We start from the raw sequence: 14,255 nt of genomic DNA on the forward strand, positions 1-14,255 counted from the left end.
TGAAATGTAATGAAAGTGGATGGGGATCGGGGATCAGAGACAACCGACTTTCATTGCAAGGAGAAGAGCAGCTTGGACATTTTGTTACATAACTCATTTTGTACTCCACGGAACAAAAGAAAGTCATACTGGATCTATATCTTTAAATGAGGAGTAAAACCATGGGACAATAACAGTGTTTGCTAGTATATATATTCAGATGTAGAGTTGCACAGGATTCTGGGATCCAGCTCCAGCTCCATTGACTTGCACACTCAAAGTCTGAAATCAATGTCCTCATTTGCCAGAATCAAAGCAGTTCTGCAAGGAATGTAGATCTAGGAAGAAAAAGAAAAAATATTTAAATAAACAAACAAACATCAGCACACATCAACTACCTTCCAATGTGGTTGATTGGGACAAGATGTTTTCGGTTTATTTAGTGTTGCCTGATCATCTGAGATGTTACAACCAGGTGGAAATGGATTCGGTTTCAGGTTTCTGGCCGTATATGAAACATAGTCTAGATTAAGTCCAAGAATAAACAAATCCATGTCTTAAAGTGTTGAGGATACTGGCTGCTCTGATAAACAATTCACATGCATGGCTATATACCTGCCGAGCTGAAAAAACAAAAAAGGCAAAACAATATTTCTCCAGGGAGAAAAGCTTGAAAGCAAGTTATTGCGCTGTTAAAAGGAGCTCTAATCTGCTGTGTAAAAACAATTCTTTATGTAACCTGGGAGTACCTTGCAATACAGTTTTTATTAGTGAAATCACTGTTCTTTGACCTCACTTCATACAGCAGGACATGAGACTACAGGTCTGGGATCAGTCCAGCGGGATATGAGAAGTGATTGGGTCCGGGTGTCGACATACCGACAAGAACGACTTGTTTCTCTCAGAGGAAAAAAGGAATATATAAAGCAGAGAATATACTAGCGAAAGTTCTCATGAATAAAACATTGTGTGTAGGGAGAGGAAACAGAGTCACTGATGTAGGTCAGGTTCTGGTTGATTTCCACAGGGAGCAGACATGAGGTTTATTAACTGGGCCTGCACTCACCTGCTGGAACTGGACCTGAGCTCCCAGCGTGAGCGCCAAGACGACGCTGCCGCGACTACAAACAGAAAATCACTGTTTTAACACCAGAAGCTTCACTATGTTCCTATTGAAGCCTTCGGAAATGAGATGTCAGAGTCTGTGTGTGGTCTCACAGAGTGGTTTGTCTGTTGGGAGAGCTTTCAGTGGGTTTTATCGTTTAAGGAATAATAAGATTGAGCATCATTGACAGGTTTTTAACCATTACAGGCCACGAGACCTCAGCATGGTACCTTTATGTAATAAAGTTTTTTTTTTTTTTTATATATATATAATATTTAATAAAACCTGTGACTATAAAAAAAAGTATAAATATAAATAAAAATATAATTAATAATTAAATAATACAAGTTAGGTTAAACCAATAATGAATAAATAAATAAATATTAACTTTAACAAATAATACAATTAAGAGTAATAAATAATTCAGAAAACAATTCATATTAAATAAAATAAAATAAAAATAATAAAAAGATATGTTCAACCAATAATAAATCAATTTTAACCAATAATAAAATGAACAATAACCAATAATAATTCAATAATGAAAGTTAGGTTCAACCAAGAGCAATACAAATCAATAACAATCCAATACTAAAAGTTCACTTCAACAAAATGCATGTTATCATAGGTCAAGTTTAACTTCAGTGACTCATGAATCAATAGCTACTGCTGTGTCTTTTTCATAATGAAATCTGAAGTAAATCTCATAAGACAGAGAGGGACGATTTTAGATGCCTCTTAATATAATCCATAGCAGCAGGCTTGTACAGTAATATAGATCTAGGGTTTTCAATCCCTGGAAGTCCATTATGGCGCTGAAGGGGGTCCGTGAAGAATTTATGAAATTTCTAACTATCTGAATGAGCACAGTAATTGATAATGTAGTAATGTTAGATAGTGATCTAAATGAACGTTTTACTAAAGCAGGGGTCTTCAACCTTGATGGATGGAGATGGAGCAGGGCCAGGGACCCCCTATTCATGAGTGTTGAGTTTTAATCCCTGCACATGTGCAGTTCTCCACTAGATGTCACTGCTGCAGTTTGGAAACAGGAAACAATATCTCAAAGGAAGCTGCAGGTAGCCTGAGCTGTAGTTCTGACCAACACCAAAATCTTACATACAGAATTTTGAATAAGGTGTACTATAATGTGATGGAAAAAAAAAATCACTATCTAATGTAATATGCAAGATAATCTGACTAAGAAGTCTCTGTGTGATTGTGGGAAGGAGAATGAGTAAAAAAATAAACCAATATAATTTTGTTTATATTGGGAGTTGATGTTAGCAGAACATCTATAACATCTACATCTACACAGACACTGCATCCAGATCTACTCCAAGAGGAGAACTGAATTAAGACTCACCCTGTAGAAAGCTTCAGGCATAAGAGAAATCTCACTTTCTGGCCTGAGTCACGGACAGACCAGCAGGGTTTCCAGCCTTTGAATGAATATTTTTGTCAGAGCACCGTCTGAGTTACACCAGCGTTAATATCTTGCTCAATTAAAATGCCTGCTGCGATTAGCCGGATCTCTTAAAAGGCACTTTGAGCCAAAACAGTATTAACAGGCTCATTGATTCCTGGCATAACCATCTTTCAGTCGGCTCATCAGCACCGGTAATCACGCAACTCAAGCCATTACAAACTACATGGCCGCCAGTGACCCCTGACCAGGCAGCAAATCCATCACTGACATTTAAAACAAAAATGCTATCTTCAGGTACAGCAGTCCAGGAGGAAGCAGGGCAAGAAAGGGAACCTCATGTGTCTCCAGCAACATGAAGACGAAGAGAAATCTAAGCTGCAGGCACCATGACTGCTCATTCTGGTATGTTCTGCTGTCCTTAAAAGCTCACCCAAAAATTACAATTCTGTCATTACTACTCACCCTCATGTCATTCCAAACCTGCATGACTGTGGAAAACTAAAAGGAAACTTTTAGAATTGCTACAAGGAGGACACAAAAGCATCATGAGTATCATAAAAGTGGTCCATACATACTGTGAACCATATTCCAAGTCATTTTGAAAGATTTCCATGGGGTTCATAAGAGATGTCTGAACCGGTCGTTTTGAGTCAGTCTTTTTTTTAAATAAATCTGTTGATTAAATTCTCAGAACTGGTGTGAATGATTCACAGTTGAGCCAGTAGTTATTTTGAGTCTGATCTCAATTAATCAGCTGATTCAGATCACAAAACTGGCAAAAGATTTGTTTATGGATCAGACTGATTTGATTCTCATCTCATATAACTCAATTCAAATGAATTCTGAAAAACAACTAAAATATAATGCAATATAAAAATATAAAGTCACATGGACTACTTTTATGGTGCTTTTGCATCCTTTTCATTCAATTCAGTTGATTCATCAAAAACCAGCAGTCTTCAGAATTTGTCATTTTGTATTCTACAGAAGAAAGAAAGGCATATGGGATTAGAATGATATAAGTCTGAGTAAATGTCGACAGAATGTTTATTTTTGCTGCTTTTTATGTTCATTTCTTCTCCCTATAAGTGATATTAACCTAGAAAATTTTTTTTTTCCTTTATTATAACTTGTGTAGAAAAGGCAGGAATTCTGCTTCATTTAATGGTTGATCTGATTTTTAATTACTTTTTAAAGGATGGGCAGAAAAGCATTTATAACTTTTTTTATTCACTTTCTAAAGCATTTCTAAAATAGTAGATCAATGTTTGTTTTATTTAAATCTTTGTTTGTGCCTGAGGCTAGAATACAGAGCGAGCCAACGTTAACATTGGAAATGTAATAGCAGTGATGTGATTTATTAAAATATCTATCTAGACAGATAGATAATATACATTTAATATATATTTTAGTAGAAGTGTTTTAATTAGCATGCAAATCACATGCTGTTTGACAATTAGTACAGAAAACCACTCTCAGGTAAAAGTCCAACCTAAAAAAAAAAAGAGGTGATGTTAGCTGAAAAGCCTGGTGAGGACAGAACAGCACACAAGCAACCAAAACACAAGCTGAAACCGAATAGCATGTGAAAAACAGTACGTTAACGGAGTAGTATGTCCGAATACATAGTGTTTGAAACCAGTAGGCGAAAAGTCCCCGGATGACCAACTATTTCCGGCAAGATTCTGAAGTGTGCATTCGATGGATACTTTCCTATCCCATGAGGCCACAGGAGGGAATTTATGAATGGAGGTGAAGTGACGCTGGTAGGTCACATGATAAAGACAACATGGTGGATGTAGTAAGTCCGGATTACATTCATACTACACACATTCATACTATATAGAACGTACTTTTTTAACAGATGAGAAGGAAGTTCAAATTCCCTGCCGGTCCTCCGCTTCAGGGTATCGAAAACGAGATGGAAATAGCAGGGCTGTCCCCCCCGGGGAGAAGAGCAAGAATCGCTCCTCCGCGGAGCCCTCAGTAAATCGATATTTGTATCCAGCATCAAGTGTGCTTCCGGACACATCGGAAGCGCACTTGATGCTGGATACAAACTTCATACAACCCAAAGGCTTGCGGCCAGGCAGTGTTCTTGTCCACACATCGGAAATTGTTCTCGATTATTCCCTGCCAGTCCTCTGCTTCAGGGTGTCGAGAATTAAACCGAAAGAGCCTCCCCTCTGGGGATCCCTCAGGAAATCGATGTCTGTATCCCGCCGTCAGGTGCGTTTCGGGACACATCGGTTTCCAGCGAACGCACGGTACACTGTCTGCCTCAAAGGCTTGCGGCCAGGTAGCGCTCGCGTCCGCACATCGAGAATCGTTTTCGACCAAACCCTGCCAGAGAGCCACTTCAGGGGATCGAGAACGAATCTCGAATAATACCCGAAATCAGCCTCGAGAGCAAAACCTGCAGAATATTTCTCCTTGGGAAGGGGTACAGGCTGCAGTTCCATTTCCGCCCACCGAATTTCAACGGGGTGGTTTGGACTGCAGTCAACCCACAGCAGGGTCGGGTATTGGAACAAGAAGTAAACTCCCTGTTGGCAAAGGAGGCTATAGAACGTATTCCTCCGACAGACAGGGAGTCCGGGTTTTACAGCCACTACTTCATAGTTCCTGGGGCTGCAGGCTGGGAGGCTAGATCTAAGGCACTTGAATCGGTCTCTGAGGAGATTCAAGTACAAGATGCTCACTATTTCCACCATTGTGAGCCAAATCAAATCCAAGGATTGATTTGTCACGATAGATCTGAAGGACGCATACTTCCTGTGAGATGGAAGGATGGATATGTGGAAGTTCCTGAGGTTCTCTTTCGGGGGCGGACCATTACAATATCGGGTTCTTCCGTTTGGCCTAGCTCTCTCCCCTCACACTTTCACCAAATGCATGGATGCAGCTCTAGCTCTGCTGAGGCTTAAGGGTATCAGGGTGCTAAATCACATCGATGACTGGCTTATTCTGGCCCAGTCGCAGGAGCTGGTAGTTTGGCATCGAGATGTCATCCTTGCCCACATCCAGAGCTTGGGGTTCAGACTCAACACAAAGGAAAGTGTGTTGGCACATGCCCAGAGAACTACGTTCCAGGGGGTGGTGGGGGACTCGGTTACGATGCGGGTGCAACTGTTGCCTGCACGGATCGAGCCCATCCACGGTGACCAGGGTGAAGCTAGGCCAGGCCATCACTGTAAAACATTTTCAAAAAAGAGAGTGTCAGGGCTCATGGTAGCAGCGTTCAACGTGATTCCATCCAGCCTGCTGCACATGAGGGCCCTGCAGTGGTGATTGAAAACCAAGGGGTTTTCCCTAAGGGTGAACCCGTTCCACATGATCAGCGCAGATGCCGTCGTTCCCTATCTATGTGGAAGAAACCTTGGCTCCTGTCCCAAGGTCCCGTGCTGGGAGCGTCATGTCGCTGGAAAGCCGTTTCGGTCATGGACGGCCGCTTTACGAGAGGTCTATGGCATGACGATCATTCTTCCTGGCACATAAATTGCCTGGAAATGCTGGCAGTTTTCTGAGTTTCCTGCCAGACCTCAATGGTCACCCCGTTCTTGTGAGAACAGACAATATGTCAGTGGTGTCCTATCTAAATCATCAGGGGGGTCTGAAACCACGCCCTCTATGAGGCTGTGGAGTCGATATGCGAGAGGTTCGGCCCAGAGGAAGTGGATCTGTTCGACAAGAGGCAACACACTGTACACTGTGGTTTTCTCTCACACATCCAGCCCTGCTGGGGTTGGATGCCATGGTGCAGGCGGGGCCGAGGCATATACGTGGCTGCCATTACGCCTTTCCACACTCCTCTGAGTGATGCCCCTTTGGGAAGACATCCGCTGGTCGTACGTTTCCTCCGTGGGGCTTGGAGGATAAGACCTGCGACTCGGACCAGAGTTCCCACATGGGACCTGGCAGTGATTCTCGAAAAGCTGGTTGAGGCCCCCTTCGAACCTCTGGAGCCGGCTAAGGCCAAGAACCTTTCCCTCAAGGTAGCTTTTTTTTATTAGCCATTACTTCTCTGAGGAGAGCAGGATTCCTTCAGACCCTTTCTATATCTTACGGGTGCCTGGAGTTTGCTCCAAGCGATATTAAGGCTATCTTGCATCCCAGGCCAGGCTGTGTGCCTAAAGTGCCATCTAATGTGGCATGGCCTACGGTTCTGCAGGCCTTTCATCACCTCACGTGACGGCGGATGAAGTAAGACTTGCTCTGCCCTGTCAGTGCTCTCAAGATTTATGTCCAGAGGTCTTCTTTATAGCAGAAGTCAGACCAGTTGCTGGTGTGCTTCGGGTCGCCCAAGAAGGGGCTTCCCGCATTCAAACAGACCATCAGGATCGTTCAGGCTAGCTCTATGGCCTATCAGATGCACAGCTTGCCTTCACCTTTGGCCGTGAGGGCTCATTCAACCTTTCTACGCTAGGCACTCTAGTGCTCTCGTCCTAAGTGTGCCTGTGCGCAGCTTCACACTGGGACAGGCAGAGCTCGTTGTGCCATAGTGGGTACTCGTTCCCCAAAGTGTCTTATCGACGCAGTGCGAGTTCCCTCGAAAGGGAACATCTCGGGTTACGGCTGTAACCCTTGTTCCCTGAAAAGGGAACGAGACACTGCATCCCTTCGCCACGCCTTCCCCCGTGACTTGCTTCATCATAAAAACTAACTCTGTCGTGTGCCGGCGTCCCTTTGTAGCTTCCGTGTATGCCGTAACATGTTACGTCATGACGCAATGCCAATCAGGATTGGAATAGTTTCATTCATGCTTCAGATACGCTATGCTGGGGGCATTCCCCAAAGTGTCGTATCAACGCAGTGTCTCGTTCCTTTCACAGGGAACAAGGGTTACAGTCGTAACCTGAGATGTTTGGTACACACACCCCTAAAACTCTAACTTGTTTTTAAGATGCAGGGCTGCATGTTTAAAGGTCCCTATACTTCTTTTAATTACGGCAGTGCCTTACTTACCCCACAATGCTTCGGGGTAGCCTGCAGTGACCTACGTTGACTGTGTGCAAATATGAACTTGCTCTTAATGCAAAACTGGAACTACAAAGACTCTTGGAGTCAGAGAAACTTTTTCAAAACATGCTCATGCAAAGTAGAGGAACAAAGCTATCAAATGACAGCTTCACGTTCAATGCTCGCATCACCCACAGTGAAGGTCTGTGAATTGCAGTGCCTCTCTTTCAAAAGGTGAGGAATGCCTTTGGGTAGATTATATATTTAAACACTCTGATCAACATTTTATAAGGGTATAAATTAGACAGAATGGGGAGGTCTGTTTTTCCCCTTGAGTATCCCAGTCTCATCCAAGAATCCTGAGCAGAATTCTTCCTGCTTTTCTCTTTCTCTTCACCTTGTTCTGCTCAACACTCAATATACTGTATATCTTACCCCAGAGTCGGTCCTCCTGCTAATGAAGGCCATTTCCTCATGTGGAATGGGAGGTTACTAAGTCACCTGACCCATAAAACTGTGATGATCTGTAGAGCGATGTCCAATAGCAAGGTGTCCTTCCAAAGACAGTCACTCACTCAACCTGGTCACTGGGACCCAATGAATGTGGGTCAGAGGGAAGGTTACAAATTAGTATAAAAACTCCCACTGTTTTCTCCACCCTCCATCGCAGCCCCCTTCCTTATTATCCGTACAGTGTGGCTGAAGTGACGTGGAGGATTCATATTGCTTGAGATAGAGAGTGAAATAAAAGGGAGCTTTTCGTTACTTTGATCACAGAGCTTCACTCTTCTGTATCTTTCCTCTGTTCTTTTCTTCAGGAATCGTCAGAAGAGCTGCATGGCCCATCATGAGCTGCAAGGATCTCATCAAGAAAACATCTAAGGCCTGTAATTATTCAATCCTGCTCATTAAGATATCTTCTATTGCCCATTCTTTAGAGAGAGAGAGACAAAGATGAAAAGAGAAAGAAGGAAAGAGCGCCATGTGCTCTTCCAAACTCATGCAAAGTGACAAAAAGTTAGGAATGAAACGGTTAAGCCTCTATTTTCTTCACACAATGCAAATAATATGGAAATAAAATGGTTAATAATGAAGCGATTATTTTCAATTCGTTTCAGGCTCAAATGCCACGTCCAAAAGCCTTTGCCAATGGTATAAAATTGTTGAAAGATATTCTGAATTTTGTTTGAGTTACAAACTAGACATGGACAAGCTATATTAGCTATATAAAACAATATATACATATATATATATATATATTATATGGGGAGGGGGGGTGGGATGGGGGGGGGGGGGGGGGGGGGGGGCAACCCCTGCAATAGAGGGTTAAATCTGAAAACAAGAATAAGGAAATATGTACAATGTGAGTGGAAGGCTAGCAAAATGGCTGATTCAGCACTGAATGTGTCCTAAAATTGTGAGCAACTACTTTGAAATGAAAGAAGCTCACCTGCTATCAAGGCCAAATTGGAGGGGAGCAAAAATCTTTTTTTCTGATCTGTCAAATTGGAGCTCTTTGGAACAAGCACTGCTGTGTATAAAGTAGTACTTGTTGTCCTAAAATGAAAACTACGAGGGATAAAGTGAGTAATTCATGCAGAACGCCTGCAAAGAGCTGTTCAGGGTAACGGGTGATGTTTCCAACAAGCAGGCCTGATCGAAACCAGCATGATGTTTATTTATGTCCGAGTGCTGAGGGTACCATGTGAGAGTTGCAATATCAGACAAACACCTTAGCCATCCAGCACGGCTCATCCTATCAAACTGCAATAGCTGTGAGGATAGAAGTGTAAACGTTTCTGAGAAAAGGAATAAAATAAGTGAGATAGCAACAGAACAAGAGAGAGGTGAGGCAGAGAGAAGGGGGAAAACGGTGATTGAGATGATGGGTCCCGTTAAAGTGAAATGGTGAGAAAAGACAAACTTTAAACTGACTTTGAAGCAACAGTCCTTTAAATAAATCATGTTGTGAGTCTCACAAAATGGAGGCTGCATCCGGCACCTGCGTCTCGTTTTAATAATTCATTTCCTGTCACAATCAGACATTCCTCTAAAGCGTGTGTGAGAGGGAAGGAGGGTGTTTATCTTTTTTTATCCGGTCTTTAAAAACCAAACATTAAATGACAGAGAGAAAAAGATTTGCCAGATTTGCATAGGACAGATAGCTTGCACTCACAATGAACCGAAAGAAACACTGACGAGTTTGGATTCTGTCATTTAAAGCAATAAAAGAGGAATTAGGATCGGCAGGGTACATATGTAATTTCATTGGTTTAAAAAATGCCAAGGTTTCTTAGCAACAGAAATTTATCACAAGTATAAAGGTCAGTCTCTATAGAGGAGACCAGGGCCAACTGTAACACTAAAATTATTTTAAAAGCTGCCAAATAAGATAGACTGATGACATTTATTCTGCACACGCTCAGTACAGTTCTCCATGTCTGCCTGAAAAAATAATTGTGATTATTCCACTTTCTGAGAAATTTTTACAAAAACCTGATTTGATTTTTTTTTTGAAGTATTTTGCTTCTGCTGTCAAAAGTTATGAAGCTTATGAAATTAAACCTGCATCTGTTTTATCTTCGCTCTGAAGTCATGGGCAACTAAATTTTCGTTAAAGGGATCATAATGGTACATGCACTTTTTCAAGTTGATTGTACTGAAATGTGGTGTTGGCAGTGCCTGTACACAACCATCATATAATGATAAAAATCCATCAAGTGTTTTTGTTTTAATCTCCTTATATGTTTTCCCCTGCCTCAAATTGAGCCGTTCGTTTTTGTGACGTCAATAAAACGGACGCCCCTCCCACGATTGTTAAATTGACAGCAGCGTTTCAACACATCCTCGCCCTGAGCGAGCTGTCATCATAGTCCGTCATTGTTGATGCGTCTAAGCGGTTGTGGTGTTCTGTTCTTGGATGTAATAACGAACACAGCAGTCATTTTGATGTTCCTAAATCCGAAACGCTGAAGACACAGTGGCTGAGTTTTGTTTTCGAAGGGAATATTCCCCACGAGCAACGTCACTGCTTTCATGTTTGCGCAAATCATTTCTCACCAGACTGCTTTATAAACGAGGGTCAGTATAAAGCTGGTTCTCAATATAATTCATAATCCCCTGTTTATAATGAACACGCGTTATGGTTATTGTGTTATTACAAACTGAGTACGTAGCCTATACATCAGTAAACACATAGCGTTCGTACATCTCACTTAACGTTACCCTGCCAGTAAACAAAGATATCAAAGTGACATTATGTTAACAGACCATTCAGAAACGTCCTGTTCAAGCCTTAATTGTCGAACTTCTTTGCGGCTGTCATCTTGTTCCGGGTCCGACTCCGGTTCAAATTGATACGGTTGCACCATAGACTGTAAAAAAAGGGTTGCACAGATGTGTCCTCAGAGACTCCCGCTGCCATTCTTGTTCCAAAATATACCTTCAACTGTTGTCAAGGCAACACTCCACGTGCGTTGTCAAAACGCCCGCAGAACAGAGGGGCGGAGTGAGCGAAGCTCATTATCATTTAAAGGCATATGCACTGAAACGGTGTTCTGAAAACAGAGCTGTTTTTGACCAGGTAAAATTAGCGTTTTCTTACAATACTAATGAGAATTTTTAATTAAAGTATATTACAAACTTTTCATTTAGACCCTAAAGAATCAAATTAACTTGTATGAAAATGGCATTATATGACCCCTTTAAGCTCAATAATAATTGTGTTAATTACAGTGACAATGAATAAAGAACTCACTATTTGTATATAGCCTATTAATGTCTTAACAATGTAGAAAATACAATATATGAACTATAAACTAATAGTTTGTTAAAGGTGCTCTAAGCGATGTCATGTGTTTTTTAGGCCAAAACATTTTTTGTCACATACAGCAAACATCTCCTCACTATCCGCTGGCTGCCTGTCCCCTGAACACACTGTAAAGAAACGCGATCTCTGTAGACAGCCCATGCTTCACAAACAGCACCAAAAACAAACTGCAGCGACCCGCTCCCCAAAACATAACAAACTGTTCCAGCCAATGACCGACAAGAAGGGTTTGGGGGTGTGGTTTGGGGGGTTAGTGTGCGGATGAGGAGGAGGGAGGGTCTAGCTAGCCTCCGTTTTGTTTGACAATAGTTCGAACGTCAACAAGAAGTGACGTCACCCAGGATCGCTTAGAGAACCTTTAATGATTTGTAAGTAATTTATTACTGTATACTTATTATAAAGTAACCAATTCAATATTATAATCTAATTAGTTTGTTAACATTATTTAATGCATTAACTAACAATGAACAGTATATTTTATACAGCATTTATTAACTTTTGTTAATGTAAAGAAACATGCTCATGTTAATATTGTAACGGTCTTGTCCTGTTTTGGTTTCGTTTTCATTCTGTTCCCTGTTCTGCTTTGCCTGAGTTTAGTTTGTTAATTAGTGTCTATGGTTTCTGATTGGATTAGGTTCACCTGTTGTTCATTTAGTTACCTTATTAACTCTGTGTATTTAAGCCCTTAGTTTCCTTTGTTCATTATTCAGTCTCGTTTATGTTTGTGTAATGTTATATAGGTTTGATTCCTGTATTCTCCTGAGTGTTTCCAAGTAAAGACTTTGTTATTGAATTTCCTGAGTCGTGCAACTTACCTGCTGTCCAGTTGCTCCGTCTAGACTAGAGCAAGAAGAGCTAAACTTCAAGGACCACACAAGGACATTTTTAGACCTGCCGTGCCTTATCAACTTCCCCGAACGCTGGCTGTTTTTTTTTTTTCATCAGCCTGAACGAACGCCTGGACCTAGACCATGGTTGGTCCTCGGGGGAACTTTTGTGTAGTGGGTGCTGGTGAACAATGGATCGTCTGCGCTGCTGAAGACGCCACCGGCCCCACTCCGGACCCAGAACCCAGCCATCCGCCTCACACACACTGCATGGAGCAAACACCAGAGCCCACCGCAGACAGAGAGCCCGAGCCTGCTGCAATGCAAGAGCCAGAGATAAAGATGGAGCCCACCATAGCCTCAGAGCTCGAGCCTAAGAAAGAGTCTGACCAGGTGAGTAAGCCGACAACACCATGCATTCCAGTGGGCATGCTTGTGAAGTTGAGTGCATGGAGTGGAGCCATGCCCACACTCCCAGCGCTGAAGGGCAGCAGCAGTTGGCAAGGATACGATAAGAAATTGGAAGAGGATATCTCCCTGTCTCCTGTGTCTCTGCTGGTCCTGCCCAGCTCCAAGTCTCCTGTGTCTCCGCTGGTCCCGCCCAGCTCAAAGTCTCCTGTTTCTCCAGAGATCCTGCCCAGCCTCCCTCTCCCAACTCCTCTTCAAATAACAGCCAGATCCTCTGCCCCGCCTTTGCTGTTTCCCCTCAGTTCCTTGTCTCCTTCTCTGACTTCACTCTGCTGCGTGGATCTGCTTCGGATCTTCCGGTTTCCAGCTCCCAGGATCCCAGACTCCGCCTCCAGCCGACGAGCCTGTCACTCAACCTCGGCTCATCAACCAGCTGCCTCCACCTTGGTGCCCCCACCTTCCCCGGGGTCTCCTCCCAGTGGGACGTGCCCGGAACACCTTCCCGGGAAGGCGTCCAGGAGGCATCCGGAACAGATGCCCGAGCCACCTCAGCTGACCCCTCTCGATGTGGAGGAGCAGCGGCTCTACACTGAACTCCTCCCGAGTGACCGAGCTTCTCACCCTTTCTCTAAGGGATCGCCCAGCCACCCTGTGGAGAAAGCTCATTTCGGCCGCCTGTATCCGGGATCTTGTCCTTTCGGTCATGACCCAAAGCTCATGACCATAGGTGAGAGTAGGAACGTAGATTGACCGGTAAATCGAGAGCTTCGCCTTGCGGCTCAGCTCCTTCTTCACCACGACAGACCGGTACATCGACCGCATCACTGCAGAAGCTGCACTGATCCGTCTGTCAATCTCCCGTTCCATCCTTCCCTCACTCGTGAACAAAACCCCAAGATACTTAAACTCCTCCACTTGAGGCAGGAACTCTACACCAACCTGAAGTGGGCAAGCCACCCTTTTCCGACTGAGGACCATGGCTTCAGATTTGGAGGTGCTGATTCTCATCCCAGCCGCTTCACACTCGGCTGCAAACCGTCCCAGTGCATGCTGAAGCTCCTGGTCTGAAGGGGCCAACACGACAACATCATCCGCAAAGAGCAGAGACGAAATCGTGTGGTCCCCAAACCTGACACCCTCCGGCCCCTGGCTGCGCCTAGAAATTATTAACAGAACCGGCGACAAAGGGCAGCCCTGCCGGAGTCCAACATGCACCGGGAAGAAGTCTGACTTACTGCCGGCAATGCGAACCAGACTCCTGCTTCGGTCGTACAGGGACCGGACAGCCCTTAGCAAAGGACCCCGGACCCCATACTCCCGGAGCACCCTCCACAGGCCGCGAGGGACACAGTCGAATGCCTTCTCTAAATCCACAAACCACATGTGGATTGGTTGGGCAAACTCCCATGAACCCTCCAGCACCCTGTAGAGGGTATAGAGCTGGTCCAGTGTTCCACGGCCCGGACGAAAACTGCACTTTTATTCATCTGAATACCCTTAATAAGCAGCCTAGCCAGTCGACTATGAAAAGGAAGGTGAGGCAGACCATAAAGGATAAATATGAGGAAGACGTTGAGAAACTAATAGGCTGAGTTTCCTTTCTATTGCAGAGAAAACAAATTATACATTTATCAGTCTATAAATAAGGGAAAGCCAAAGATCAATAGCAATATGAAACCAAGGGGGTGTGTTTATGGACCTGCCTCAAGAGAGAGG

General features: G+C 43.5%; 1 protein-coding gene across 1 annotated transcript in view; it reads right to left on the bottom strand.

Annotated features, from left to right (window-relative positions):
- Positions 1-245: 245 nt before the first annotated feature.
- The window catches only part of gbe1a (glucan (1,4-alpha-), branching enzyme 1a), a 159,923-nt gene continuing 145,913 nt past the window's right edge, over positions 246-14,255 (bottom strand). Inside the window, exon 16 of the mRNA XM_056247605.1 lies at positions 246-317. Coding sequence (XP_056103580.1) covers positions 255-317 — 63 coding nt within the window. The 3' untranslated portion in view covers positions 246-254. The remainder of the gene's footprint in view (positions 318-14,255) is intronic.

Source organism: Rhinichthys klamathensis, unplaced genomic scaffold, assembly GCF_029890125.1.
Source record: "Rhinichthys klamathensis goyatoka isolate OS25496 unplaced genomic scaffold, OSU_Roscu_1.1 h1tg000050l_1, whole genome shotgun sequence".
Taxonomy (NCBI): domain Eukaryota; kingdom Metazoa; phylum Chordata; class Actinopteri; order Cypriniformes; family Leuciscidae; genus Rhinichthys; species Rhinichthys klamathensis.